This window comes from Ranitomeya variabilis, chromosome 2 (assembly GCF_051348905.1).
Source record: "Ranitomeya variabilis isolate aRanVar5 chromosome 2, aRanVar5.hap1, whole genome shotgun sequence".
NCBI classification, from domain to species: Eukaryota; Metazoa; Chordata; class Amphibia; order Anura; family Dendrobatidae; genus Ranitomeya; species Ranitomeya variabilis.
This window is the reverse complement of record NC_135233.1, coordinates 972,024,907-972,051,916: the sequence shown is the minus strand read 5'-3', so window position 1 is coordinate 972,051,916 and position 27,010 is coordinate 972,024,907. Positions and strand designations below refer to the sequence as shown.

At 45.4% G+C, this 27,010-nt stretch overlaps 1 protein-coding gene across 1 annotated transcript in view; it reads right to left on the bottom strand.

Annotated features, from left to right (window-relative positions):
- LOC143810077 (transmembrane 4 L6 family member 4-like) overlaps positions 1-26,782 on the bottom strand; it is a 42,525-nt gene extending 15,743 nt beyond the window's left edge. Inside the window, exons 1-2 of the mRNA XM_077292963.1 lie at positions 26,354-26,782; positions 1,837-1,926 (exon numbers count right to left, since the gene is read on the bottom strand). Coding sequence (XP_077149078.1) covers positions 1,837-1,926; positions 26,354-26,527 — 264 coding nt within the window. The 5' untranslated portion in view covers positions 26,528-26,782. The remainder of the gene's footprint in view (positions 1-1,836; positions 1,927-26,353) is intronic.
- Positions 26,783-27,010: the final 228 nt, after the last annotated feature.

Below are 27,010 nucleotides of genomic sequence, written 5' to 3'. Positions count from 1 at the left end.
TAAGAGACTCCACGCATTACTTTAAACTACGGCCGGGCAGTTAACCGTAGGTTGGCTGTCTCACCATTACACCTAACGAAGACAACGGAGGCAAACTGTGGGAGAGGGGCGTCTCTAGGGTCCCAGAATAACTCCAGGCCTACCCCGTCATACGGGTGCGTCCTAGCCATATCATCTGGGGGACGGAGAGAGAGAGAGAGAAAGAACAGAAATATACACAACAGTTGTGAGGACTATCCCGTGGTGCTCAGCAGGGAAGTACTACAACACACAGGCGCTAGAGGGTAGACACTGATTTCCACCTGCAAAGGGAATTCTGGATGTGCCTTCGGACCGGCCGGTCTCAGCCAGCCCTGTTAACAGTGCTCCGGATTGAGGATCCTGAAGCCTTCAGTAAAGAGGTAAAGAGACTGCAACCCTGTGTACTCGTTATTCACCGCGACCTACACCACGCACCATCATCAGACCTTTCATTGGACGCCCCTTAGCAGGGTCACGGACTGGGTCTAGCCACCGTGACAACCCCAGAACTGAGACAGAGAGGCCCGGTACCGAGTACCCTGTGGCCCTGCGTCTGGGGGCGCTCCACTATACGCGGTCAAGAGGGGGGCTGGAATGGGCAGAGCTAGATGGAGGCCCCCCATGACTGCGTTGCCATGGGAGGGTTTTTTCCGTGTTGTTTTTCAAACTAATGGAGGGGATTGGCTATAGGGGAAAGGGGGAAGGAGCTGGGGGCTGGGGATCTGGGACAAGGGGGAAAAAGTGCGGGAGAATTAGCAGTCACGAGGAGGAAGTCAGCGTGAAAAGCCCACCCACCCTCCCTCTTTTTTCAGGAATGTTGTGTAGTGCTTTTGTTTGTGGCTATTTAACCATTATTAGATCACGGGCGAGGTTGTTGTTTTATTATTTTTATGAGTTTCTTCATTGTCACAGTGGCATGTAGGGCGGGGGGCGGGGTTCTTGGAGTTGGTGATGTTTATTAGAGGAAGGTCAATTGGATGGGGGTGGATCTGGCTTGTGGTTACGGGTTCTGGACGGGGATTGTCCTCGGGAGCTTTGGGGTTTTTTGGTCTGCCCTGAAAAAGGGTTACATGGTGCCCTCGAGCTGGTGGTCACGGCTGAGGGTAAAAAAGTGTTGGTTTTGCCTATATATATATATGATGCCAGATCTTTTAGCTCCAAGAACCCTCCCCCTCAAGTTTTCAGTTAATTCTGTTATAATTATAATATTTAATTGTTGTTTGTTAATAAACTGGCCGCTGTGGCCAAAATTTTCCAAAGAATTTAACGTGTTATGTTTTTATTGTATAATTAGTGTTAAATGGGGGGTGGTAGAACTTTGTTTGGTTTCAAATGGCCGTTTTAAGGGAGAGGTGTCTGGGAAAAAATGTTCCAGATGGGCTATACGCGGTCATGGCTGTGTCTGACCGTACAGGGACATGGACTGATCATACCACAGTTCCTGGGCAGGGGGGAAGCAATAGAATATACAGACAGTGGGACAGCACAGGATCGCAGTCTATTCTGTGAGGTATGATCAGAGACTGACAGCATCATGTAAGTGGTTAAACAGCAGCAATCCGAGCTAGTGCCATTCACTACTTTTGGAGGCAGGTGTCGGCCGTATAATACAGCTGGCACCTGTCCTGAGGAGAGTGGGCTCAACTCCTGACCCCTCTCCATACACCCACCGCCACCTGTACCATTACATCATGGAACAAGAAAGGGTGAAAATGGTATATCTACACGGAACACATATTGATAAAAATCACCAAGTTGGATTGTTAGATTTCCATTAATTTCTAGATGACAGTTAAAGAAGAATTTTTTTCTTACAGCAAATCTCCTTCCACATTTCTCATTTCCACAACATCCACAGCAGTCATTGTTCTTTAGCCCGAGAAATACAAGAGCCGGGAACACCATCTAAAAAGAGATCATTGGACATTTACTATAGTAATATGGAATTAATGGTACTGGCGCAAAATGTAACAAAACAAATGCAGTTCACTTTTTTTAAGGAAAATGTTCAGAATATACAGTATGGCTGCAACATTAAACTTTGAGAACTTTTATTTTATTATGGAAAGTATTGTTAGGATGCATATTATAAGATCAATGCACGGGGTAACACCTCAGGGTCAAGGACAACAATCCTCCAAGACCTAGACATTACATTTCAGTATATAAGAGTGTAACTGCTTTTAAAAGAGACCTTCACCCCCCATAGTAAATGTGGCCACATATAGTTAGTACACCTAACGGTCTCTGCTTCTGCTGCCTCCGTTTCTAAGGTCGGTGCCCTGTTCTTTCCATGTCCAATATGGCTTGTCTTTCCATTCTTGTGAGATGGACAATTGGTGATGACGCTGCTGTAAACCATGCCAGGCAAAGAAAGCTAGGGGAGGAATGGTTCAGAATTAATAGAGAATGGGGCATTGACCTCAGAGACAGAAGGGGCAGAGCAGAGGACATTGGGGATAATGATCTATACATGAGAAATGCATGGTCACATTTACTATGGAGGGTGAGAGTCGCTTCAACTAATGATATACTGTAAGGGTACGTGTCCACGATCAGGATGGCCGGCGGTTTCGTCGGAGCAGCAAACCCGCTCGGCGCTAAGCCCCGCCCCCTTCTGGGACGCGATGATGCCGAATGTGTTCATTGCACACATCCGGGATCATCGCACCCCACGCATAGGGCCCTGTGTTATTCACATTCACATACTCACATTCCGGTGCCCGGCGTCCGCTTCCCTGCACTCCTCCTGCATCCTGTGTAAGTGCCGGCCGTAAAGCAGAGCGGTGACGTCACCGCTCTGCTCTGTGGGAGATGCCGGAGATGTTCGGCGCTGACACAGGATGCAGGAGGAGTGCAGGGAAGCGGACGCCGGGCACCGGAATGTGAGTATGTGGTTTTTTTTTTTACTTTTACAATGGTAACCAGGGTAAACATCGGGTTACTAAGCGCGGCCCTGCACTTAGTAACCCAATGTTTACCCTGGTTACCAGGGGACTTCGGCATCATTGGTCGCTGGAGAGTCATCTGTGTGACAGCTCTCCAGCGACCACACAACGACTAAACAGCGACGCTGCAGCGATCGGCATCGTTGTCTGTATCGCTGCAGCGTCGCTTAGTGTGAAGGTACCTTAAGTTACGTTCTTCCTTATTGCTAATTGGGTGGTCTGTATTAGAAAACCAAGTCCAATAACCTATTAGAGAATTTTGCGTTAATTCAGAGGAGTTCTTTAGAGCGTGTCTTAGCATGTCTTAGGCTATGTGCACACATTGCGGATTTGCCTGCGGATCCACAGATTGGCAGTTTTCCATCCGGTTTACAGTACCATGTAAACCTATGGAAAACCAAATCCGCTGTGCCCATGCTGCGGAAAATACAGCGCGGAAACGCTGTGGTTTATTTTCCGCAGCATGTTAATTCTTTGTGCGGATTCCGCAGCGTTTTACATTTGCTGCTCAATAGGAATCCGCAGGTGTAAAACCACAGGTGAAATCAGCACAAAAAACACTGCAAATCCGCAGGTAAAACGCAGTGCGGAATCACCGCGCATACAAAAGAGGGCAGCGCTTTGGGGGAAGTGGGGTATCCGCTGCGTCCAAAGCGCAGCCATTATGCCCCGTGGACACATACCCTTAGACAATTTTGAGCTATGCCTTATGTTACTCCTCTTGTTCAGCTTTTTTTGCACACATTCATACTGTGTAGAAAATATACTTAGGTACCGCTAGAAAAATCTCACAGCTATTTTGATGTTCTATTGGAATGTTTTGCAACCTGTGCACAAGTTGTTGCTGCCTCATGAAATCCATCCATCTCGAGGTTCCCAGGCCAACAGACGGATTCGCATGGAAGGGTTCTATGGAAATCCACTACCCCCAGTAACAGCCTACTGCCTGTGACTGATGATGTCACTTTATCACACTTTATCTAATTCAACAGTACTTCCTGTTCCTCACACTAACCATACTCCCAAACCTCCTCCCCACAATGGGCTGGCCCTAAGGCTACTTTCACACATCAGGTTTTTGCCGTCAGGCACAATCTGGCGAGTTTTGAAAAAAAACGGATCTGTGCGTTTTACCTGCGGATTTACCAAAATCAGTGCGGAAAAATCCGCACACCAATCCACAGCGTGTGCACATACCCTTACAGTGAAAGAAGACAATCACCTCTATGAACAATGTCTGGGAGGCTGTGGCTGGTGCTGCCCAAAAAGTTGGGCAGCTATCAGGGTTGGATTAAGAGTAGCCAGGGCCCTGGTCAGTTCAGAAGGCATGGGCTCCCCAGGTACCCGATGTATCACGTGGCATGCGACATGACCCACCAGATAGATCATGTGATAGGTCAAGTGAATGACATACAGGTATTCTGGGGCACATCCATACACGGAAAACAACAGAGATAGAGTAGCGCTACGTGCGCCACACAAATTTTTCCCTTATCTATGGTACTATAAATAGCATATCCAGTTGGATAATAATAATCTTAATAAACTTTATTTTTATATAGCGCTAACATATTCCGCAGTGCGTTAAACATGTGGGTGGGCTGCACTGCTGGGGTGAATCAAATCTGCAGAAAAAAAAGACGCCGGTACAGCGTTAAAACATGTTGTGAATAAAAAGCCTTTTCCTCATCATATTTTCAGAAGAATTGATTTACTCCACCAGTGGAGCCCACCTATTTTTCATCCAACTGGATCAGAGGTGTAGCTAGGGTTATGGTTCAGGGGCATACCTCCCAACCGTCCCGATTTCAGCGTGACAGTCCCGCTTTGGCACCGGGGTCCCGCTGTCCCGCTTCGGGCATTTAAAATCCCGAATTTGCGGCCGCCGGTGAAGCCCCGCCCACTTCCGGGACGTAGAGAGAGCCCGATTAGTACCCGCTGTTCGTTCCGTTCCCTGGGACTGCGTTGTAGCCACGCCCCCTTGAGTTGCCTCACCGCCCGCCTCCAGCTTCCTCCTCAACTATAGACGTGGGCGGACTCTGAGGACAGAGCGGCAGCTCCCGGACTGGTTTCTGGCACGGGGGCAGAGTTGTGAGACACTCCGTGTCTGTGTGACCGCGGGAGCAGCGAGCGGATCTCCAGACTGTAAGTGAATGTATGTGTCTCTCCCCCTCTCCATGCAGCGCTGCCCTGCTGCGGTTACAGCAGAGACTCTGACAGCATAGGAGGACTGACAAACTAAACTTTGTCTCCCCATGGTGCACGCACCCCGCTCCCACTCTCCCCCTGGTACCCATCCATCGGATTCTCCACCAACCTGGTGCAGCACCCCTTACATTCTATGGGGGCTGCCACCTGCCTGCGTTACATTCTATGGGGGCTGCCACCTGCCTGCGTTACATTCTATGGGGGCTGCCACCTGCCTGCGTTACATTCTATGGGGGCTGTGCAGCATTATATTCTATGGGGCTGTGCTGTATTACATTCTATGGGGACTGAGCTGTAATGCTGGATACAGCAGTCAGCGGCGCAGCTGGATGACACCATTCAGCGCCGTGGGAGTGGAAGCTGCCGGCTGCTGCGAGGGAGCGCGGTGAAAGGTGTTTGTGTGTACTGATGGAGAAGGCAATGATGGGGGTGGGGTAACCATGTGTGGCCATTATACTGCACCCAGCATTGTGTGGGGCCATTATACTGTACCCAGCATTGTGTGGCCATTATACTATACCCAGCATCGTGTGGGGCCATTATACTGTACAAAGCATCATGTGGCGCCATTATACTGTATGGACCATCACGTGGGGCAAGTATACTGTACGCAGCATCATGTGGGGCCATTATACAGTATGGAGCATAATGTGGCCAATGGCCATTGTACAGTATGGAGCGTCGTGTGTGGCCATATTTTTTTGTTCATAATTATTGTTAACGAAACATTGTGATCAGAAGTGCTAAATGGGTGTGGTTTGGGGCGTGGCTAGTTGTGAAATGGGTGTGGCCTAAAATTTGCCGCCTCTTCACATTCCAGCCATCACCATCTATTCCAACCTGCACAAATACCTCATCCTGCTGATACCCCAAATACTGAACCGCTGCCGCCGTATGTGTCCCTATTACTGCCCCTGCTGTGTGGTTCTCTGTGCCCTCTAAATTCTAAAGCAACCCTCTATAATATAGTAATGCTGGGCACAAGTGCCCTAGAAAACACTGACCATATTTTGCACTCTAGAAAGTAATAATGCCCTGTGTGCCCGTTTGACAGTCACAGTAACCTGAGTTCCCCTATAACAATAAGTTCCAACTTTACATGTCCGTTAACACTGCCATTAACCGTGTAAGTGTACCCAACTTTTTACTATTGATGCTGCCTATGCAGCATCAATAGTAAAAACATATAATGTTAAAAATAATAATTTGAAAAAATATATATTCTCACCTTCCGCCGTCCGCGCCAGCCTTTCCCGGTCCTCGCGACGCTCCGGTCCCAAGAATGCATTGCGGCAATGACCAGAGATGATGTAGCGGTCTCACGAGACTGCTACATCATCACGTGTTATTGCCGCAATGCATTACTGGGAACGGAGCATCGCAACGAGCATCGGTAAAGGCTGGCCTGGATCCAGGGGCTGCCGGAAGGTGAGTATATAACTATTTTTTATTTTAATTATTTTTTTAACAGGGATATGGTGCCCACATTGCTATATTCTACGTGGGCTGTGTTATATACTACGTGGGCTGTGTTATATACTGCATGGGCTGTGTTATATACTACATAGGCTGTGTTATATAGTATAGGCAGACCCTGTAATATAAAGCAGCACCCCATAGGCAGACCCTGTAGTATAAGGCAGACCCTGTAAGTATAAGGCAGCACCCCATGGGTAGACCCTGTAGTATAAGACAGTACCCCAATAGGCAGACCCTGTAGTATAAGGCAGCCCCCATAAAAAACACAATAAATAAATACTCACCTCTTTTCCTCCTTGTTCGAGCAGTACTCCGAGATCCCACTCATCTCTTGACAGCGGGCGCTGGGCAGTGACATCATCAGTGACAGGGGGATGATGGAAGAGGGAGCGTAACGCTCCTTCTCTCATCAACGCGGAGAGCTGTATCAGCTAGATGCCGATACAGCTGACCTTGCGATGACGGGTGGGGGGCCCACTGCTGGCATCGGGCCCCTGCCTGCTCAGGGGCCCCATAGCGGCAGAGCAGGGAGATTGATTCTCCCTGCTCTACCACAGAATGCAACTGTATTGGCACGCTGAGCATGCCGATGCAGATACAGTAGAGTAGCTCCGGGTGGGCCCCCTCAGAGCGTGGGGCTCTGGGCGACCGCCCCCTCTGCCCCCTTGGTAGCTACTCTACTGAACTGGATCCAATATCTCCTGGAGGATTTATCCACCAGTCATGGGGCAGCAGCTATTTTTCTTCATGCCTACAAAGGAGTTGTGACTGTCACAATGCCACCAGGTGAGCGTAATCAGCACTCTCCTACTCTCCCTCCATAGGGTATCATTCTATTGTACTCTCTGTTTCCTCCTTATAGATTTACACACTATAAATAACATAGCGCTATCAGGCCTGGATTTAGGGGGGGCCCAAGGGGCCTGGGCCCTGGGCCACCCACCAAGCGGGGGCCTCCCACCAATATAGGGATACATATCTCAAAACATGGAAAATACATGTCTCTTTGCTGTGAACCGTTTCTAATAATAAGGAACATTTAACAAAAGAGAAACTATTGAAAGTGTAGGGACCTGCCTACGGTCCTACATCTCAGTGGCTGGCGTAGAGCGGCAGAGTCATGGTAATTTGCTAATTTATTCACAGACGAGGAGCCAAAAGATATTAGCTCTGAACTTTTCATGTACAAGCTTATCATGGAAAAGGGTGTGCAGGACACTTTCCCAAATATTGAGATAGCTCTAAGGATATATCTAATTTTGATAGTAACAAACTACAGTGGTGAGCGTTCCTTCTCAAAACTCAAATTAGTTGAAAACCGATTAAGGACATCCATGAAGCAGGAACGACTTTTAAATTTGGCTATCATGAGCATCGAGTCAGATAAACTGCGTGAATTGGACTTTAGTGACATCATTAGTAATTTTGCAGCACGAAAATCAAGGAAAGTGCCTGGATTGTAAAAAATGAATAATTTTACCTGAATTACTCTGCATAAATGATTTTTGTAAATAAACTTGCGTTCGTTTCATTTTGTGTTTTTGCAATACATATTGCAATACCTTGAAAAATGGGCCTCCCACCAAAATAGGCCCCGGGCCACCCACCTCTTAAATCCGGCCCTGAGCGCTATACAAAATAGACCAGGGATGACCTCCAGCAGGCCACAGATGTGCATGTGGCTGCACAAACGGTTAGAAACCGACTCCATGCGTTTAGTCTGAGTGCCCGACGTCCACAGATGGGGGTTGTGCTCACAGCCCAACACCGTGTGCAGGACGCTTGGCATTTGCCACAGAACACCAGGATTGGCAAATTCAACACTGGCACCCTGTGCTCTTCACAGATGAAAGCAAGTTCACACTAAGCACATGTGACAGACGTGACAGAGTCTGGAGACACCATGGAGAGTGATCTGCCTGCAACATCCTTCAGCATGACCGCTTTGTCAGTGGGTCAGTAATGATCTGGGGTGGCATTTCTTTGAAGGGCCGCACAGTCCTCCATGTGCTCGCCAGAGGTAGCCTGACTGCCATTAGGTACCGGGATTAGATCCTCAGACCCCTTGTGAGACCATATGCTGGTGTGGTTGACCCTGGGTTCCTCCTAATGCAGGACAATGCCAGACCTCATGTGGCTGGAGTGTGTCAGCAGTTCCTGCAAGATGAAGGCATTGAAGCTATGGATTGGCCCGCCCGTTCCCCAGACCTGAATCCAACTGAACACATCTGGGACATCATGTCTCGCACTATCCACCAACGTCACGTTGCACCACAGACTGTCCAGGAGTTGGTGGATGCTTTAGTCCAGGTCTGGGAGGCTATCCTTCAGGAGACCATCTGCCGCCTCATCAGGAGCATGCCCAGGCATTGTAGGGAGGTCATACAGGCACGTGGAGGCCACACACTACTGAGCATCATTTCCTTGTCTTGAGGCATTTCCACTGAAGTTGGATCAGCCTGTAACTTCATTTTCCACTTTGATTTTGAGCATCATTCCAACTCCAGACCTCCGTGGGATATTAGTTGTGATTTACATTGATAATGTTTTGATTTTATTTTTCTCAACACATTCCACTATGTAATGAATAAAGATTTACAACTGGAATATTTCATTCAATGATATCTAGGATGTGGGTTTTTAGTGTTCCCTTAATTTTTTTGAGCAGTGTACATGTAAACCATAACAAAAAAAAACCTTAAAAAATTCTCTCTTTATTTAGTTAGTTTAAAACCCCAATACATAGACTTAGATGCACACACATTTGCTCAGAATAACAGTGATATAAAAAAAGAGCAGAAATGAGGTGAGATAGGGATTATTTTTACCCTTCACAATTCTCTTCCTGACAGCAGAAGTTGGTACTCTAAATCGAACGGTATGGCGCCCCATGTAGCCCTACTACCACTGTAACTGACCAGCCATCCACAATAAATGATCAAATAGTATGCAATGAACATATATAAATACTAGCTGTTTCCAGCCAGCTAACGCTCGGCATGCTCATTGCTATCTAATTAACGCTGCTGGTGATTAAACTAAAGTAAATAATGACAACATTCAATAGCGCTTACACAGGTGGTAAATTAACTTAAAATGAAGTTAATAACAATAGTAAGGTGATGTGTTGGGGGCGGGATTATGTGTGGTGATGTGGTGGGGGGTGGGGTTTATGTGTGGTAATGTGGTGGGGGGCCGGGATTATGTGTGGTAATGTGGTGGGGGGCCGGGATTGTGTGTGGTAATGTGGTGGGGGGTGGGGTTTATGTGTGGTAATGTGGTGGGGGGCCGGGATTATGTGTGGTAATGTGGTGGGGGGCCGGGATTGTGTGTGGTAATGTGGTGGGGGGGAGGGATTATGTGTGGTAATGTGGTGGGTGGGCAGGATTATGTGTGGTGATGTGGTGGGGGGCGGGATTATGTGTGGTAATGGGGTGGGGGGCGGGATTATGTGTGGTAATGGGGTGGGGGTCGGGATTATGTGTGGTAATGTGGTGGGGGGCGGGATTGTGTGTGGTAATGTGGTGGGGGGTAGGATTGTGTGTGGTAATGTAATGGGTGGGCAGGATTGTGTGTGGTGATGTGGTGGGGGGCGGGATTATGTGTGGTGATGTGGGGGGCGGGATTATGTGTGGTAATGGGGTGGGGGCGGGATTATGTGTGGTAATGGGGTGGGGGGCGGGATTATGTGTGGTAATGGGGTGGGGGGGCGGGATTATGTGTGGTAATGTGGTGGGGGCGGGATTGTGTGGTAATGTGGTGGGGGGGCGGGATTGTGTGTGGTAATGTGGTGGGGGGGCGGGATTATGTGTGGTGATGTGGTGGGAGGGCGGGATTATGTGTGGTGATGTGGTGGGAGGGCGGGATTATGTGTGGTAATGGGGTGGGGGGCGGGATTATGTGTGGTAATGGGGTAAGGGGTGGGATTATGTGTGGTGATGTGTTGGGGGCGGGATTATGTGTGGTGATGTGGTGGGGGGCGGGATTATGTGTTAATGGGGTGGGAGGTGCGGGATTATGTGTGCTGATGGGGTGGGGGGGCGGGATTATGTGTGATGATGGGGTGGGGGGGCGGTATTATGTGTGGTGATGTGGTGGGTGGGTGGGATTATGTGTGGTGATGTGGTGGGGGGCGGGATTATGTGGTAATCTGGCGGGGGGCCTGGATTATGTGTGGTGATGTGGTGTGGGGTAGATTATGTGTGGTAATGTGGTGGGGGGCTGAATTATGTGTGGTAATCTGGTGGGGGCGGGATTATCTGTAGTAATGTGGTGGGGGGGCGGGATTATGTGTGGTAATGTGGTGGGGGCGGGATTGTGTGTAGTAATGTGGTGGGGGGGCAGGATTGTGTGTGGTAATGTGGTGGGGGGGCGGGATTATGTGTGGTGATGTGGGGGGGGCGGGATTATGTGTGGTGATGTGGTGGGCGGTGGGATTATGTGTGGTAATGGGGTTGGGGGCGGGTTTTATGTGTTAATGGGGTGGGAGGTGCGGGATTATGTGTGCTGATGGGGTGGGGGGCGGGATTATGTGGTGATGGGGTGGGGGGGGCGGGATTATGTGTGGTGATGGGGTGGGGGGGGCGGGATTATGTGTGGTGATGTGTTTGGGGGCGCGGGATTATGTGTGGTGATGTGGTGGGGGGGCGGGATTATGTGTGGTGATGTGGTGGGGGGCGGGATTATGTGTGGTAATCTGGCGGGGGGCCTGGATTATGTGTGGTGATGTGGTGGGGGGTGGGATTATGTGTGGTAATGTGGTGGGCGGGCAGGATTATATATGGTGATGTGGTGGGGGGCGGGATTATGTGTGGTAATCTGGCGGGGGGCCTGGATTATGTGTGGTGATGTGGTGGTGGGTGGGATTATGTGTGGTAATGTGGTAGGGGGGCGGGATTATGTGTGGTAATGTGTTGGGGGCGGGATTATGTGTGGTAATGTGGTGGGGGCGGGATTATGTGGGGTAATGTGGTGGGGGGCGGGATTATCTGTGGTAATGTGTTGGGGGTGGGATTATGTGTGGTAATGTGGTGGGTGGCGGGATTATCTGTGGTAATGTGGTGGGGGGCGGGATTGTGTGGTAATGTGATGGGGTGGCGGGATTATGTGTGGTGATGTGGTGGGGGGGCGGGATTATGTGTGGTGATGTGTTGGGGGGTGGGATTGTGTGGTGATGTGTTGGGGCGGGATTATGTGTGTTGATGTGTTGAAGGGGCGGGATTATGTGTGGTGATGTGGTGGGGGGGCGGGATTATGTGTGGTAATGTGGTGGGGGGCGGAATTATGTGTGGTGATGTGGTGGGGGGCGGGATTTGTGGGGGGCGGGATTATATGTGGTGATGTGGTGCGGATTGTGTGTGGTAATGTGGTGGGGGGCGGGATTATCTGTGGTAATGTGGTTGGGGGGCAGGATTATGTGTGGTAATGTGGTGGGGGGTTATCTGTGGTAATGTGGTGGGGGGAGGGATTATGTGTGGTGATGTGGTGGGGGGGCGGGATTATGTGTGGTAATGGGGTGGGGGGGCGAGATTATGTGTGGTGATGTGTTGGGGGCGGGGATTGTGTGAGGTAATGGACGCCCCCCCTTTTGAGAAATAGAAAGGGGGTCGCATGATAACACAGCCCCTCACAGTATTGGCATAGTCTATGCTACTTATTTATAGTTATTAATGAAAGGGTTAATTCTATTCAGTAAGCTGTGCTATAAATAGCACGAGCAGGTTATTTCTGGTTCTGGCTGGTTGTGTTCCCGCACTTTCTGGATGTTTTGATTGGTTTAAACAGAAAGTGCGGGAGGATTTTATGCTATATAATCAGCTGCTTTATCAGCTGTGTCTCAGTCATCTGATGAAGAAAGAAGACAGCTGATGGAATCCTTGATACAGCAGCTGATCCAGCGAGCTGAGGAGGAGGGCGGCACCGAATGGCTGCGGAGTTGCCTGGCCATGAGACCGGCTATAAAACCTACCTTTAATACTGAGGTGCCGGCTTCTCCTGCGCCACGGTCAGCGTCCCCCCCTCAATTCGTCGAAGATACGGCTTCACCGGCAAGATCAAGTCGGACCCCCAAGAGGAACCGGAGGGCGAGGATAGTGTACTCGCCGACGCCGCCATCTCCGTTGGTTCCGGAAGGTCCTCTGTCAGCGCACAATAGGAGGCGGAAGTCGTCGAGGCAAAAATCCCGGAGCCCGCCGCGAGAGCTGCGTAGGAGCCGGCTGTCCTCTCATCTCCATGCGCCGGATGCAGTGACTACCTCCGGCGCGTCACAGAGGGATGAACAAGAAGAAGTTCCGGCAGCAGCGAGGTCGTCACAGGCGCCATCTAACCGCAGTAGCCGTATAAGCGCTGCAGCGGTCCAGGGATCATGGTTGGCGACGGAGTCTGCTAGCGGTGAGATCTCCAACTCAAGCTCTGCAGCTGCCGCTTCCGCCGCTGCTAGATCCTGGCTCACTACGCCTGCAGTGCCCAGCAGAGATGTGAGGAGCCCTTCTACTCGCCCGCATTCGCCCGCAGGAGTGGGCTTGAGTGCGGGCATCCCAGCCGCGCAGGACCTGAGACTCCATGGATCCGGTGAGAGCCAAACTGTCAATTTACCTGTAAATTCATTGAATGTAAAAGATTTAGTAAGGGAGGCTTTGGAAGACTATCTAGGTAACGGGGTTTTTTCACCTGCTCCTAGATCTTCTTTTAATGACACTAACTCTAGTAGTTTTAACGCTGTATTGAAGCCAGGTATGCCTGAGATTCTATTAAAAGAGTCTCTTACATGTGACGTCTCTCCTCTGGGCTTTCACTTGAGTTGTTCGGTGAAAGAACAGATATGGAGCAGAGCGTTTGTTGATATATTTTCTCTGTTACCAACTGGTAGGGAACAGCAGAATAGATTTGAGAGAAAGGATGATGCAGATGATAAAAAGAAATCTACCCCAGTTAAATCATTTAATAACTGGGTACAGGCTTTCTCCATCTATTCTGCTGTTTTAGGAGAAAAATTCCCTAATCTTTGCTCTGGGCTCTTTCAGCATTTAGATTCCATATTGGAAGCTTACTGCAATTTCGGGGGCATGGCCTGGTTGCTTTATGATGAGGCATTTAGGCAAAAACTATCCATGTTCCCTAATTTATCGTGGGGTACGAAGGATGTCGGACTATGGATAAACCTCATGTTGCCTCAGAGGTTCCCGTCCCATAGACAGACTTCCACCCCCACGGCTAAAAAAGGAGTGTGCTTCGCATTTAACGAGTCAAGCTGTAAATGGGCCCAGAACTGCAGGTTTCGCCATGAGTGCTCCTTCTGTGGGGGCATCCATCCAATGGTCAAATGCTATAAAAAACAGATGCAGAATAGCCAGCATGGAAACAGTAGAGAACTCCTTTCTAAAAGCAATGACTCCAGTGATCCTGGAAAACATGGTCCCATGGTTAAAAATATACCCAGATCAGGAGATTAGTTCTTTGTTGTTTAATGGATTTTTAAAAGGATTTTTTGTACCCCCATTTTCGGGTGCTGGCTGCATGTCGGTGGTTAATTTGCCGTCAGCACTTGAATTCCCACATATAGTCGAGGAAAAAATTAAAGCAGAACTGGAATTAGGTAGGGTTTCTGGACCTTTTGATACACCCCCATTTGAGAACTTCAGGATCTCCCCGCTAGGCGTGGTCCCTAAAAAAGATAGCGGGTCCTTCAGACTTATTCATCATTTATCGTTCTCCAAAGGTGCGTCCCTAAATGATGATGTAAGTGGCTATAATTGCTCGGTTCAATATACTTCTTTCGATGTGGCTTTAGAATTACTTCGTAAATTTGGTCGCAACGCCCTTTTGGCAAAATCCGACATAAAGTCAGCTTTCAGGATATTGCCAGTGAATCCGGACGGATTCAACTCGCTTGGTTTTTCTTTTAAAGAAAGATTCTTTTTTGATAGATGTCTCCCAATGGGTTTTTCACTTTCATGTTTTTATTTTGAGTCTTTTTCCACGTTTCTTCAATGGGTAGTTGAATTTGAGTTTTTAGGTGGCGGTATGTTACACTACCTAGATGACTTTTTGTTTATCGGCCCATCGGATTCAGGTATTTGTCAGTCCATGTTAGTCAAATTTTTGGAAGTATGTAATCACTTTGGTGTCCCCATAGCTAAAGACAAAACAGTAGCCCCTTGTATTTCTCTTGAGTTTTTAGGTATTTTAATAGACTCTGAGAGTATGTGTTGTTCTTTGCCTCCTGAGAAATTGTCAAAATTACAAGCGGCTATCTCTCGCTGTTTAATTTTGGATAAAACCACTCTGAAAGAATTGCAATCCTTGTTAGGCCTTTTGAATTTTGCGTTAAGAATTATCCCGGTAGGAAGAGTGTTTTCTAGAAGGCTATATGACGCTACAGTTGGTTATTCCTCCCCGCATTCTCACATACGTTTAGGGAAAGAGTTAAAGGACGATTTAAAAGTCTGGCAAGAATTTTTATCCAGTTTTAATGGTAGAACAATGTGGCAGACCTCATTTGTAGCAGCGGAGGATCTGGATTTGTATTTTTACGCTGACAAAGAATTAGGTCTTGGTGTGTCCTTTTCATCATTCTGGGCTTATGAATCTTGGCCACCTTCATGGCGTCATTGCAAGGTTTTAAATAACCAATCTGTATTGGATTTATTCTCTTTGCTCCTGTGTCTACAACTCTGGGGCGATGTTCTTAGAGATAAACGAATCCTTTTTTCATCAAATAACCAAGGTTTAGTGTTTGCAGTGAATACTCTTTCATCAAAAAATGGACGGGCTGCTCGGATCATAAGACGTATGGTATTTTTGTGTTTGGATTTTAATATTTGGATAAAAGCTTCTTTTTCTTCTACTGCGAGCAATAGTAATGCTGCATCTATTTGTCACCGCCAGTTGTTTCGGCTCAAGGAGGAGTCATTGAAAACAGAAGAAAACAGAGCTTTCTGCCCGCAATGGATGTGGAATCTGATTCTGGATTAATTTCACACTTTATTGCTAAATCCCTGGCCGACAGAACATGGGCCGATTATTCGGCAGCATGGAAGCTTTGGGTCAATTTTTGCTTGGCTAGGAATCACCCTCAAGAAAACTGTAGTGTGGGGATGGCTCTTAATTTTTTGGAACACATGGCGAGAAAAGGCTTATCCTTTTCTGCATTATCAAAAACAGTGGCGGGAATTTCTTTTTTCCTCAAAATGTTAAGTGTTAGGCCAATGTCTGACATATTCCATGTTCGGCAGTTTTTGAAGGGCTTTAAAAAAGATCATTTTAAACCAGATGATCGTCGTCCTATCTCTTTTCACTTGCTCAAGGATATATGTTCTTGTCTCCCATCGGTGTGCATTAATGAGTTCGAATCCTCCCTTTTTTCCGCAGCCTTTTCTTTAGCCTTTTTCGTGGCATTACGGGTAGGTGAAATAGTATCCCAAAAGAAGTCTTTCCCTTCTGGCCTGTTTTTTGAGGATGTTAAACTTTCTGATTCGTATGTAACATTATTTATTAAAAAATCCAAAACGGACCAGATGGGTAGAGGCTCTTCTATACGTCTGAATGCTATCAAGGACAAAGTTATATGTCCTGTTTTTAATGCGAGAAAATGGGTCTTGCTCAGACCAAAGGTTAACGGCCCGTTTTTTACACATATTAATGGGGACCCCGCCACGATTTTCCAATTCAATTTTATTCTGAGAAAATGCCTAAAAGCATTGAATATGTCAGACCACAAAATATCATCCCACTCTTTCCGTATTGGTGCAGCGACGGAAGCTGCTAGACTGGGCCTTCAGGATAGCAAAATAAAGAGCATTGGCAGATGGAATTCAAACAGGTTTAAGTTGTATGTTCGCCCTGATTTGTATGCCTTTTAATTTACGGTTCATTTTTCAGGTTTACTATACGTATGGATCATCGGGCACTCATGTTTTTTGGGCTGAGAAAAGGGCGAATGTAAGATCCTATACAAAGAATCTTTCCTTTAATACATCTTTTCTTCAAGTTTTTTGGTTTAGCAGGCGTGGAATGTGCTGGAGGAATTTGATGGACGACATGAGAAGATTGAAGAAACTATGGCCTAGTCCGAACTTAATAATTTTGCATTTAGGTGGTAACGACTTGGGCAGAATTAGCACTCTTAATCTGATTGCTTTGATGAGAAAGGATATCTCCATTTTGAAAACAGAATTTTTTAACTCTACTTTAGTGTTTTCAGAAATCATTCCAAGGTTTTTATGGTTTAATAGTGACATGATTTTCCTTGAAAAGATTCGTAAGAGAATCAACAGGAATATGGAAAAATTTATGTTTTTAACTGACAGTTTTTCTTTTAGGCACTTGGATCTGGAGGAAGTCATTCCGGGCATGTATAGGGGGGATCTAGTTCATTTATCGGATGTGGGCCTGGACATCATGAATTTAGATTTCCAAACTATTATTGAGAAATGGCTGTGGCGTTTTGGGGGGGCCTCACCCTGTTAAGGCGAGGCGTTTGGGAGAATCGCCCGTTGTATGCGGGTGGATTTGGTCATGAGATGGAGTATTATATTTAATATTGGTTTGGATTTATTACTGGTTATCGGATTAAAATAAACTTTAAAATGTAACTCAAAATAAACGCCACGGCCAATTTCTTCCAACTCAATTCTTGTGTCAATTGTCTTTATTTAGGTTTTAATGGGGTTTGTGTTACCATGGACGCCCCCCCTTTTGAGAAATAGAAAGGGGGTCGCATGATAACACAGACCCTCACAGTATTGGCATAGTCTATGCTACTTATTTATAGTTATTAATGAAAGGTTTAATTCTATTCAGTAAGCTGTGCTATAAATAGCTGTGCAATATACTACGTGGCTGGGCAATATACTACATGGGCTGTGCTATATACTACGTGGCTGGGCAATATACTACATGGGCTGGGCAATATACTACATGGGCTGTGCTATATACTACGTGACTATACAACGTGAGCTGCGCAATATACTACGTGGACTGCGCAATATACAACGTGGGCTGCGCAATATACAACGTGGGCTGCGCAATGTACTGCGTTGGCTGCGCAATGTACTGCGTTGGCTGCCCAATGTACTGCGTGGGCTGCGCAATGTACTGCGTGGGCTGCGCAATGTACTGCGTGGGCTGCGCAATGTACTGCGTTGGCTGCGCAATGTACTGCGTGGGCTGCGCAATGTACTGCGTGGCTGCGCAATGTACTGCATGGGCTGCGCAATGTACTGCGTTGGCTGCACAATGTACTGCGTTGGCTGCGGAATATACTGCGTGGGCTGCGCAATGTACTGCGTGGGCTGCGCAATGTACTGCGTGGGCTGCGCAATGTACTGCGTGGGCTGCGCAATATACTACGTGGGCTGTGCTATACACTACGCATACATATTCTAGAATACCCGATGCGTTAGAATCGGGCCACCATCTAGTGTATATATATATATATATATATATATATATATATATATATATATATACACTCACTGGCCACTTTATTAGGTACACCTGTCCAACTTCTTGTTAACACTTAATTTCTAATCAGCCAATCACATAGCGGCAACTCAGTGCATTTAGGCATGTAGACATGGTCAAGACAATCTCCTGCAGTTCAAACCGAGCATCAGTATGGGGAAGAAAGGTGATTTGAGTGCCTTTGAACGTGGCATGGTTGTTGGTGCCAGAAGGGCTGGTCTGAGTATTTCAGAAACTGCTGATCTACTGGGATTTTCACGCACAACCATCTCTAGGGTTTACAGAGAATGGTCCGAAAAAGAAAAAAAATCCAGTGAGCGGCAGTTCTGTGGGCGGAAATGCCTTGTTGATGCCAGAGGTCAGAGGAGAATGGGCAGACTGGTTCGAGCTGATAGAAAGGCAACAGTGACTCAAATCGCCACCCGTTACAACCAAGGTAGGCCTAAGAGCATCTCTGAATGCACAGTGCGTCGAACTTTGAGGCAGATGGGCTACAGCAGCAGAAGACCACACCGGGTACCACTCCTTTCAGCTAAGAACAGGAAACTGAGGCTACAATTTGTACAAGCTCATCGAAATTGGACAGTAGAAGATTGGAAAAACGTTGCTTGGTCTGATGAGTCTCGATTTCTGCTGCGACATTCGGATGGTAGGGTCAGAATTTGGCATAAACAACATGAAAGCATGGATCCATCCTACCTTGTATGGAGCATCTTTGGGATGTGCAGCCGACAAATCTGCGGCAACTGTGTGATGCCATCATGTCAATATGGACCAAAATCTCTGAGGAATGCTTCCAGCACCTTGTTGAATCTATGCCACGAAGAATTGAGGCAGTTCTGAAGGCAAAAGGGGGTCCAACCCGTTACTAGCATGGTGTACCTAATAAAGTGGCCGGTGAGTGTATATATATATATATATATATATATATATATATATATATATATATATATATATATATATGTATATGCGTTTCCAAAAAAGCAGGCAGCACTCCATTTTCTTAAAGATAGTATGTAGGATTTTAATGAACCCAAATGTCTCCCAGAAACATGTGTGTTCATTAAAATCCTACATACTATCTTTAAGAAAATGGGGTGCTGCCTGCTTTTTTGGAAACGTATTGACTAGAGACGACCGGTGGACCGGTGGTCTGGGGGCTTTGCACCCGAAGATAAGTAAAGAAGTTGTGCTGTTCCAATTCTTTGCTATTATATATATATATACACTCACCGGCCACTTTATTAGGTACACCATGCTAGTAACGGGTTGGACCCCTTTTGCCTTCAGAACTGCCTCAATTCTTCGTGGCATAGATTCAACAAGGTGCTGGAAGCATTCCTCAGAGATTTTGGTCCATATTGACATGATGGCATCACACAGTTGCCGCAGATTTGTCGGCTGCACATCCCAAAGATGCTCCATACAAGGCAGGATGGATCCATGCTTTCATGTTGTTTACGCCAAATTCTGACCCTACCATCCGAATGTCGCAGCAGAAATCGAGACTCATCAGTCCAAGCAACGTTTTTCCAATCTTCTACTGTCCAATTTCGATGAGCTTGTACAAATTGTAGCCTCAGTTTCCTGTTCTTAGCTGAAAGGAGTGGTACCCGGTGTGGTCTTCTGCTGCTGTAGCCCATCTGCCTCAAAGTTCGACGCACTGTGCGTTCAGAGATGCTCTTAGGCCTACCTTGGTTGTAACGGGTGGCGATTTGAGTCACTGTTGCCTTTCTATCAGCTCGAACCAGTCTGCCCATTCTCCTCTGACCTCTGGCATCAACAAGGCATTTCCGCCCACAGAACTGCCGCTCACTGGATTTTTTTTCTTTTTCGGACCATTCTCTGTAAACCCTAGAGATGGTTGTGCGTGAAAATCCCAGTAGATCAGCAGTTTCTGAAATACTCAGACCAGCCCTTCTGGCACCAACAACCATGCCACGTTCAAAGGCACTCAAATCACCTTTCTTCCCCATACTGATGCTCGGTTTGAACTGCAGGAGATTGTCTTGACCATGTCTACATGCCTAAATGCACTGAGTTGCCGCCATGTGATTGGCTGATTAGAAATTAAGTGTTAACAAGAAGTTGGACAGGTGTACCTAATAAAGTGGCCAGTGAGTGTATATATATATATATATATACAGTACAGAGCAAAAGTTTGGACACACCTTCTCATTTAAAGATTTTTCTGTATTTTCATATGAAAATTTTCACTATTTCACATTTTCACTATGAAAATTGTACATTCACACTGAAGGCATCAAAACTATGAATTAACACATGTGGAATTATATACTTAACAAAAAAAAAGTGTGAAACAACTGAAATTATGTCTTATATTCTAGGTTCTTCAAAGTAGCCACCTTTTGCTTTGATGACTGCTTTGCATACTCTTGGCATTCTCTTGATGAGCTTCAAGAGGTAGTCACCGGGAATGGTCTTCCAACAATCTTGTAGGAGTTCCCAGAGATGCTTAGCACTTGTTGGCCCTTTTGCCTTCATTCTGCGGTCCAGATCACCACAAACCATCCCTATTGGGTTCAGGTCTGGTGACTGTGGAGGCCAGGTCATCTGACGTAGCACCCATCACTCTCCTTCTTGGTCAAATAGCCCTTACACAGCCTGGAGGTGTGTTTGGGGTCATTGTCCTGTTGAAAAATAAATGATGGTCCAACTAAACGCAAACCAGATGGAATAGCATGCCACTGCAAGATGCTGTGGTAGCCATGCTGGTTCAGTATGCCTTCAATTTTGAATAAATCCTCAACAGTGTCACCAGCAAAGCACCCCCACACCATCACACCTCGTCCTCCATGCTTCACAATGGGAACCAGGCATGTAGAGTCCATCCATTCACCTTTTCTGCGTCGCACAAAGACACGGTGGTTGGAACCAAAGATCTCATATTTGGACTCATCAGACCAAAGCACAGATTTCCATTGGTCTAATGTCCATTCCTTGTGTTCTTTGGCCCAAACAAGTCTCTTCTGCTTGTTGCCTGTCCTTAGCAGTGGTTTCCTAGCAGCTATTTTACCATGAAGGCCTGCTGCACAAAGTCTCCTCTTAACAGTTATTGTAGAGATGTGTCTGCTGCTAGAACTCTGTGTGGCATTGACCTGGTCTCTAATCTGAGCTGCTGTTAACCTGCGATTTCTGAGGCTGGTGACTTGGATAAACTTATCCTCAGAAGCAGAGGTGACTCATGGTCTTCCTTTCCTGGGGCGGTCCTCATGTGAGCCAGTTTCTTTGTAGCGCTTGATGGTTTTTGCCACTGCACTTGGGGACATTTTCAAAGTTTGCCCAATTTTTCGGACTGACTGACCTTCATTTCTTAAAGTAATGATGGCCACTCGTTTTTCTTTACTTAGCTGCTTTTTTCTTGCCATAATACAAATTCTAAGTCTATTCAGTAAGACTATCAGCTGTGTATCCACCAGACTTCTGCTCAACACAACTGATGGTCCCAACCCCATTTATAAGGCAAGAAATCCCACATATTAAACCTGACAGGGCACACCTGTGAAGTGAAAACCATTCCCAGTGACTTCCTCTTGAAGCTCATCAAGAGAATGCCAAGAGTGTGCAAAGAAGTCATCAAAGCAAAAGGTGGCTACTTTGAAGAACCCAGAATATAACACATAATTTCAGTTGTTTCACACTTTTTTGTTAAGTAAATAATTCCACATGTGTTAATTCATAGTTTTGATGCCTCCAGTGTGAATGTACAATTTTCATAGTCATGAAAATACAGAAAAATCTTTAAATGAGAAGGTAGGTCAAAACTTTTGGTCTGTACTGTGAGCTGTTATATATATATATATATATATATATATATATATATATATATATATATATATATATATAACAGCTCACAGGCCCAAGCAATATACCCCCACATAACCCCCCACATGCAATATGAGCCTCCACACGGCCCCGTACATACAGTATGACTCCACACACAGCCCCCTACATATAATATGAGTCCACATACAGCCCCCTAGATACAGTATGAATCCCCACATACCTATCTTTCTACAGTATAAGCCCCACATAGCTCCCTAAATACAGTATGAGTCCCATATAGCTACCTAGATACAGTACGAGTACTGACATAACTCCCTGCATACAGTATGAGCCCCCATATGGCCTCGTTCCTGGTATTTGGCTCGTTAAACTCAGCGTACTCTGCAGATTTGAAACACGCACCGTAGGTGAGTAAAAAAGAAGCACAATAGTCATATTTCTATAAATCTTATCCACTTTGCTGAAACTGTAATACACTGCATTTTTGATGCAGTGAAAATACGCCTTGTCAAAAACTCATCAAAAACTCACCATGGGTACACAGCCATAGGTTGCAAAAACGTTTTCACAACCTTGTTCAGGCTCTTTTGTCTAATATGATTTTTTTGTATTTTTTTAAAAACCATCCAGTTTGATAAGTAACACCTAGTAATGATCAGGCTTCTTATTTGACAAGCTGCCTAATAATTTTTCACACCTTGATACATGGTGTTGTATCCTTAGGCCACAACCTCCTACGTTACATAGATGCACATCACCTGATCTGCTTCATCCAATAAGCATTCAAGTTGATACAACTTGAAGTTGGAAAATCTGCCTAAAAATGATGATATGGTCAAAATACTCGACCCTTTATACATTCTCTGTAGCTCGTTTATTTGTATCCACAATTCAATTTTTTTTATTAGGATGACATCCAGCCCTTTTTTAATGATGTTATAGTGTCTGCAATTACTAGCGCTTGCTTTAGGGCATTACATAGTCTGACTGCTCTAACTCTAAGGAATCATTTCCTAGTCGATTGACGGAGTTGCATTTCACCTTATGAATGATCCTATGTAAGATCTCGGAAGGAATAAATCATGGGTCAGTCTTTTGTATTGACCACACCTGTATTTATACATATAAATAAAATTGTCTGGTTTCTTTGAACAGACTAGCTTTCCATTATCCTGTTAAAAATGTGGATTCCAAAACTGGATCCCACAAACCAGAAACAAATAAAAGAGGTAAAATACTTTGGGGTTGTCTAATTTCTGAACAAGGTAAGCTGAGACTAGACCGGCTTAAAATGTGCCAGATGTATCACAGTAGCTCGTGCTGAATTTGGTGCACTTGTGTCTAACTTTATACCACCTGTTAGTTGACATATTTTGACTACGGCTACATTCACACAAGTGGCAGCATTTGGACCAATGTTATTCAATAGGGCTGTTCTGGTGACAGTCTTGTGAAAATCACAAAATCCAATACTACTCAATGTGTTGTTGTATTTTAGAGACAAGGATTTTCGCTTTTTTTTCTTATAGCTTTAGCAAAGTGTTCAGGATTATTACACACTTATTTGTCTAAATATTAACCCCTTATGCACATATGACATTCAGTTGCATGATATGCCGGCTCCCTGAACACACATCTTTCTTGGCAGATGATGGCTGTGATATTCAGCCATCATTTGCCTGTAACAGACGCACGTGGAGCTCCGCTCCACCCACGGCTGTTACCCAGTTATATTCTGCATCATTCCATGCACTGATCTGTTCCATCTCTTCTTGAATTATCTCAATAAAAATAATGGATTAAAGAAGCCTAAAACAGACAGATTATCACATGAGATATTGTATTCCTATGTTGTCATTTTGCTTCTGCTATTTGGGAACTGTATACAGTATTTCTAGATATCTACTTCTTACAGAAACTATTCTGCATTAAATGAATATTACTTGTTGTATGGTAACTATAGCTGTAGTGAACGCGCCACACCGCCAGTAGCAATGTGGATAGAACGAAGTATTGGAAAAATAAACCCCAACATTTGCATGATCCTGCCTATATTTCTTGTTAAAAATGGGCACTATGAAAAAGATTTATAATAACTATTCCCCCCTCCAGGCTTTTTACCTGTGTCTTCTCAACATATAAGCAATGCCAATAACCTCAGCTACGTACAGAAGAAGAGGTCATTACTACTGGGTAGAATGACCTGAGAATTTTCGCTGATGGTACAGAAATTTGGATGCTTATCTTGGATGACCTTTATGATGAAACATGGGGTTGCTTACAAAATGTGCTTATTTCATTTTAGCTAATGCTTTCCTTACTCATTATCATGGTTGGACCCTGGTGCTGATCTCTATGGGGCATCTTGACAGATGTGATCATGTTACTGTACATCAAAGATCCAATAGACTATTATGATCATTAAGGAAACTGTTACTGCAACAATATATTCCTACTTGGAATATAGTAATAATTACTATGTATAAAGCCAACCAAACTAAATGTAATCAACTGATCGCTGCTGATCCAGCTTCTCCACCACTGGCTACAACAACCAATCAGGAACCTCGATGCATCTTTTCGTTTCTCCGGCATCTGGCACTGTATGGCAGGTATATAAACATTTTTCTCAATCAAAGGTGAATCCTTCTAAGTAGGGATCATCTCTGTGATGACCTATCAAGGCATATAACACAGGTTCCTGAGCGGAGGCAGTCTTGCTAATTCTTTGAGGTTGTCCTGTGAAAACAAGTTGTCACTTATCCCCAAGTTGATTGGTGGGGGTTCAACTGCTGGGATCCGTACCGATCAGTAGAATGGGGAACTTTTATCCCTGTGTGAATGTAGTGGCAGTGCGCATGTGCAACTGCTGCTCCATTCCTTCCCTCTATCAGGCTGCACAGCGCTGCACTCGCCGTTCTCAGCAGCCTCGTACAGAACGAATGATGTAGCAGTCGGGAATCTGATCTTTCTCTCCATTTTGTAAATGGGATAAACGGCCACATCCAGGACAAAAAATCCCTATTCCCAATATTATGTAAACGAATATACCACCTGACCTCATCAGTTTATGTTAGGTGTAGGTCCCGGCCACGTTTGCAGCTCAGGTAGGATTTGGCAAGTTTGGACACATTTATTTAAAGTGTATGGGGAACTTTTGCTAATTTGTTTAGAATAGAGATGAAACACAAGCCATGACCTGGTCTACTGGGATATAGTCATCTGTTTTTGGAGGTGACAATTAGCCAAGTTTTCCACTTCAGGGAAAGCGGCTTTAGGGCCCATACTCACCTGCGAGAAACTTGGATGAGTCTCGCATGTTAACACTCAGGAGCGGAGCATGCATCCGCACAGGAATACATGCAGCCGCACGCTCCGCTCCTGAGTGCCGGCAGCAGCGCCTGGTATTGACGTGCGAGACTCATCCGAGTTTCTCGCAGGTGAGTATGAGCCCTTAGTGGAACCATTTTTCTATTCCTGCAGAATTTTTATGAGCTATTTTAGGAGATTTTGAAGCAGTTTTGAAGCATGTTTTACTAGTTTTGTTGCTGCCTTTTGAATTGACAATGAGCAGATACAATGAGGAAGTGATGTATCACTGGTTTTTACCATTGCAAGGTTTTAAAAAATTTGTATGAGCAGGAACACTAATTTTTCAATGAAATGAAAATGGAGTGCGCTCAGAGGATTATAAGCTTTTTTAAAGTGGATTTTGGAGGATCTGCTTCAAATTACTCCTCAAAAACCTCAGTGTGAACCTAGATTGAAGGTAAAACCTAATAGCTTCATATTGCGCATATTCCCAAAAGATCCCTGGTGACACAGGATCTGAGATTTCAATACATATGTAATTTAAAAAAAAACAATCACCAACCTTCTAATAAGAGATAAATGTGCATATATTTACATATTTAAGTGTGAAAGTGCTTTACTTAAAAATAATTGAAAACAATTGCTAACTTTAGGACGTTCAATACTATAATTTGTGCTCTTAATAAAGTTGTCAGGTAAAAAGACGTTTGATAAGATCGGTGATAATTTGTGTGGATCGGACTGGTAGGGCCTGTACGAACCAGTTTGGCAGAAATGAGCACTTCTTTCCCATTTACAATGGAGCGGCAGTGCGCAGACTGTTACTGCATTCATTGTCTGTGAGATTCCTAAAAAAAGGAAAGTGCAGCCCTCAGTAGTGTGCTAGAGAATGATTGGAACAGCTGTCCAGCATGCACACTGCCGCTCCATTCGAAAGGGGAAAAAAGTGCCTTGTTCAGCTAATCGGTTGAGTTCCCAGCAGTCAGACCCCACCGATTCAGCTGGCCAGTGAATAGGTGATAGTATCATTAAGGTATCATAGACAATCCCTTTAAGGTAGCATACACAAATAAATATGGGAGTTATTTCTAAATATCAAAAGAGCTATTACTCACCAGAACCCCAGATCCCAATATTCCACCAAAGTACCAGACTTCATCTGAGATGTGCCCATTGCTCTCTGCAACCTTCCCTCCAGGAAAGAACAGCAGGATGTTTGCAAGAATACACAGTATAGCTAATGGAATCAGAGCAATGCCCAGGCACTTTGCACAGCCCCCAGAGCACATGCTGGCAACGTAGAAATGTTCTGCTGGTTACTGGAGTGTCTTGTGATAGAAGTATTAGAATAATCCTGGCTGGTCTGATGCTCCCCTCGAAGTGATCTCACAGTGACCCAGTCATTTGTATGACCACAGTCAACAGAATTCCATTAAATACATTAGCATATGACAGCCTTACATTTTGCCATGACGACTTATATGCTCTGTTAATATTCTACTTGGAAGAACAGAATACTTTCGTTGATCGGTCTTTCTCGCACTGATACAAATATTAAAATACCTCAAATGTTCCAGCCAAAAATTTTAACATACACAACCTTCTCTTACCTTTACCTCTTCTAATGATTAACTATTGGTTGGACATTGTGAGGGGTTATCCTCTCACTCTCTGATGAAAGTCAAATAACAGTGATGTTGATTCTGTTTTTTAGATTGTTGGATAATGGTAGTTTATGTTATCTTGAATATCAATTAATTAAAATATTCAAC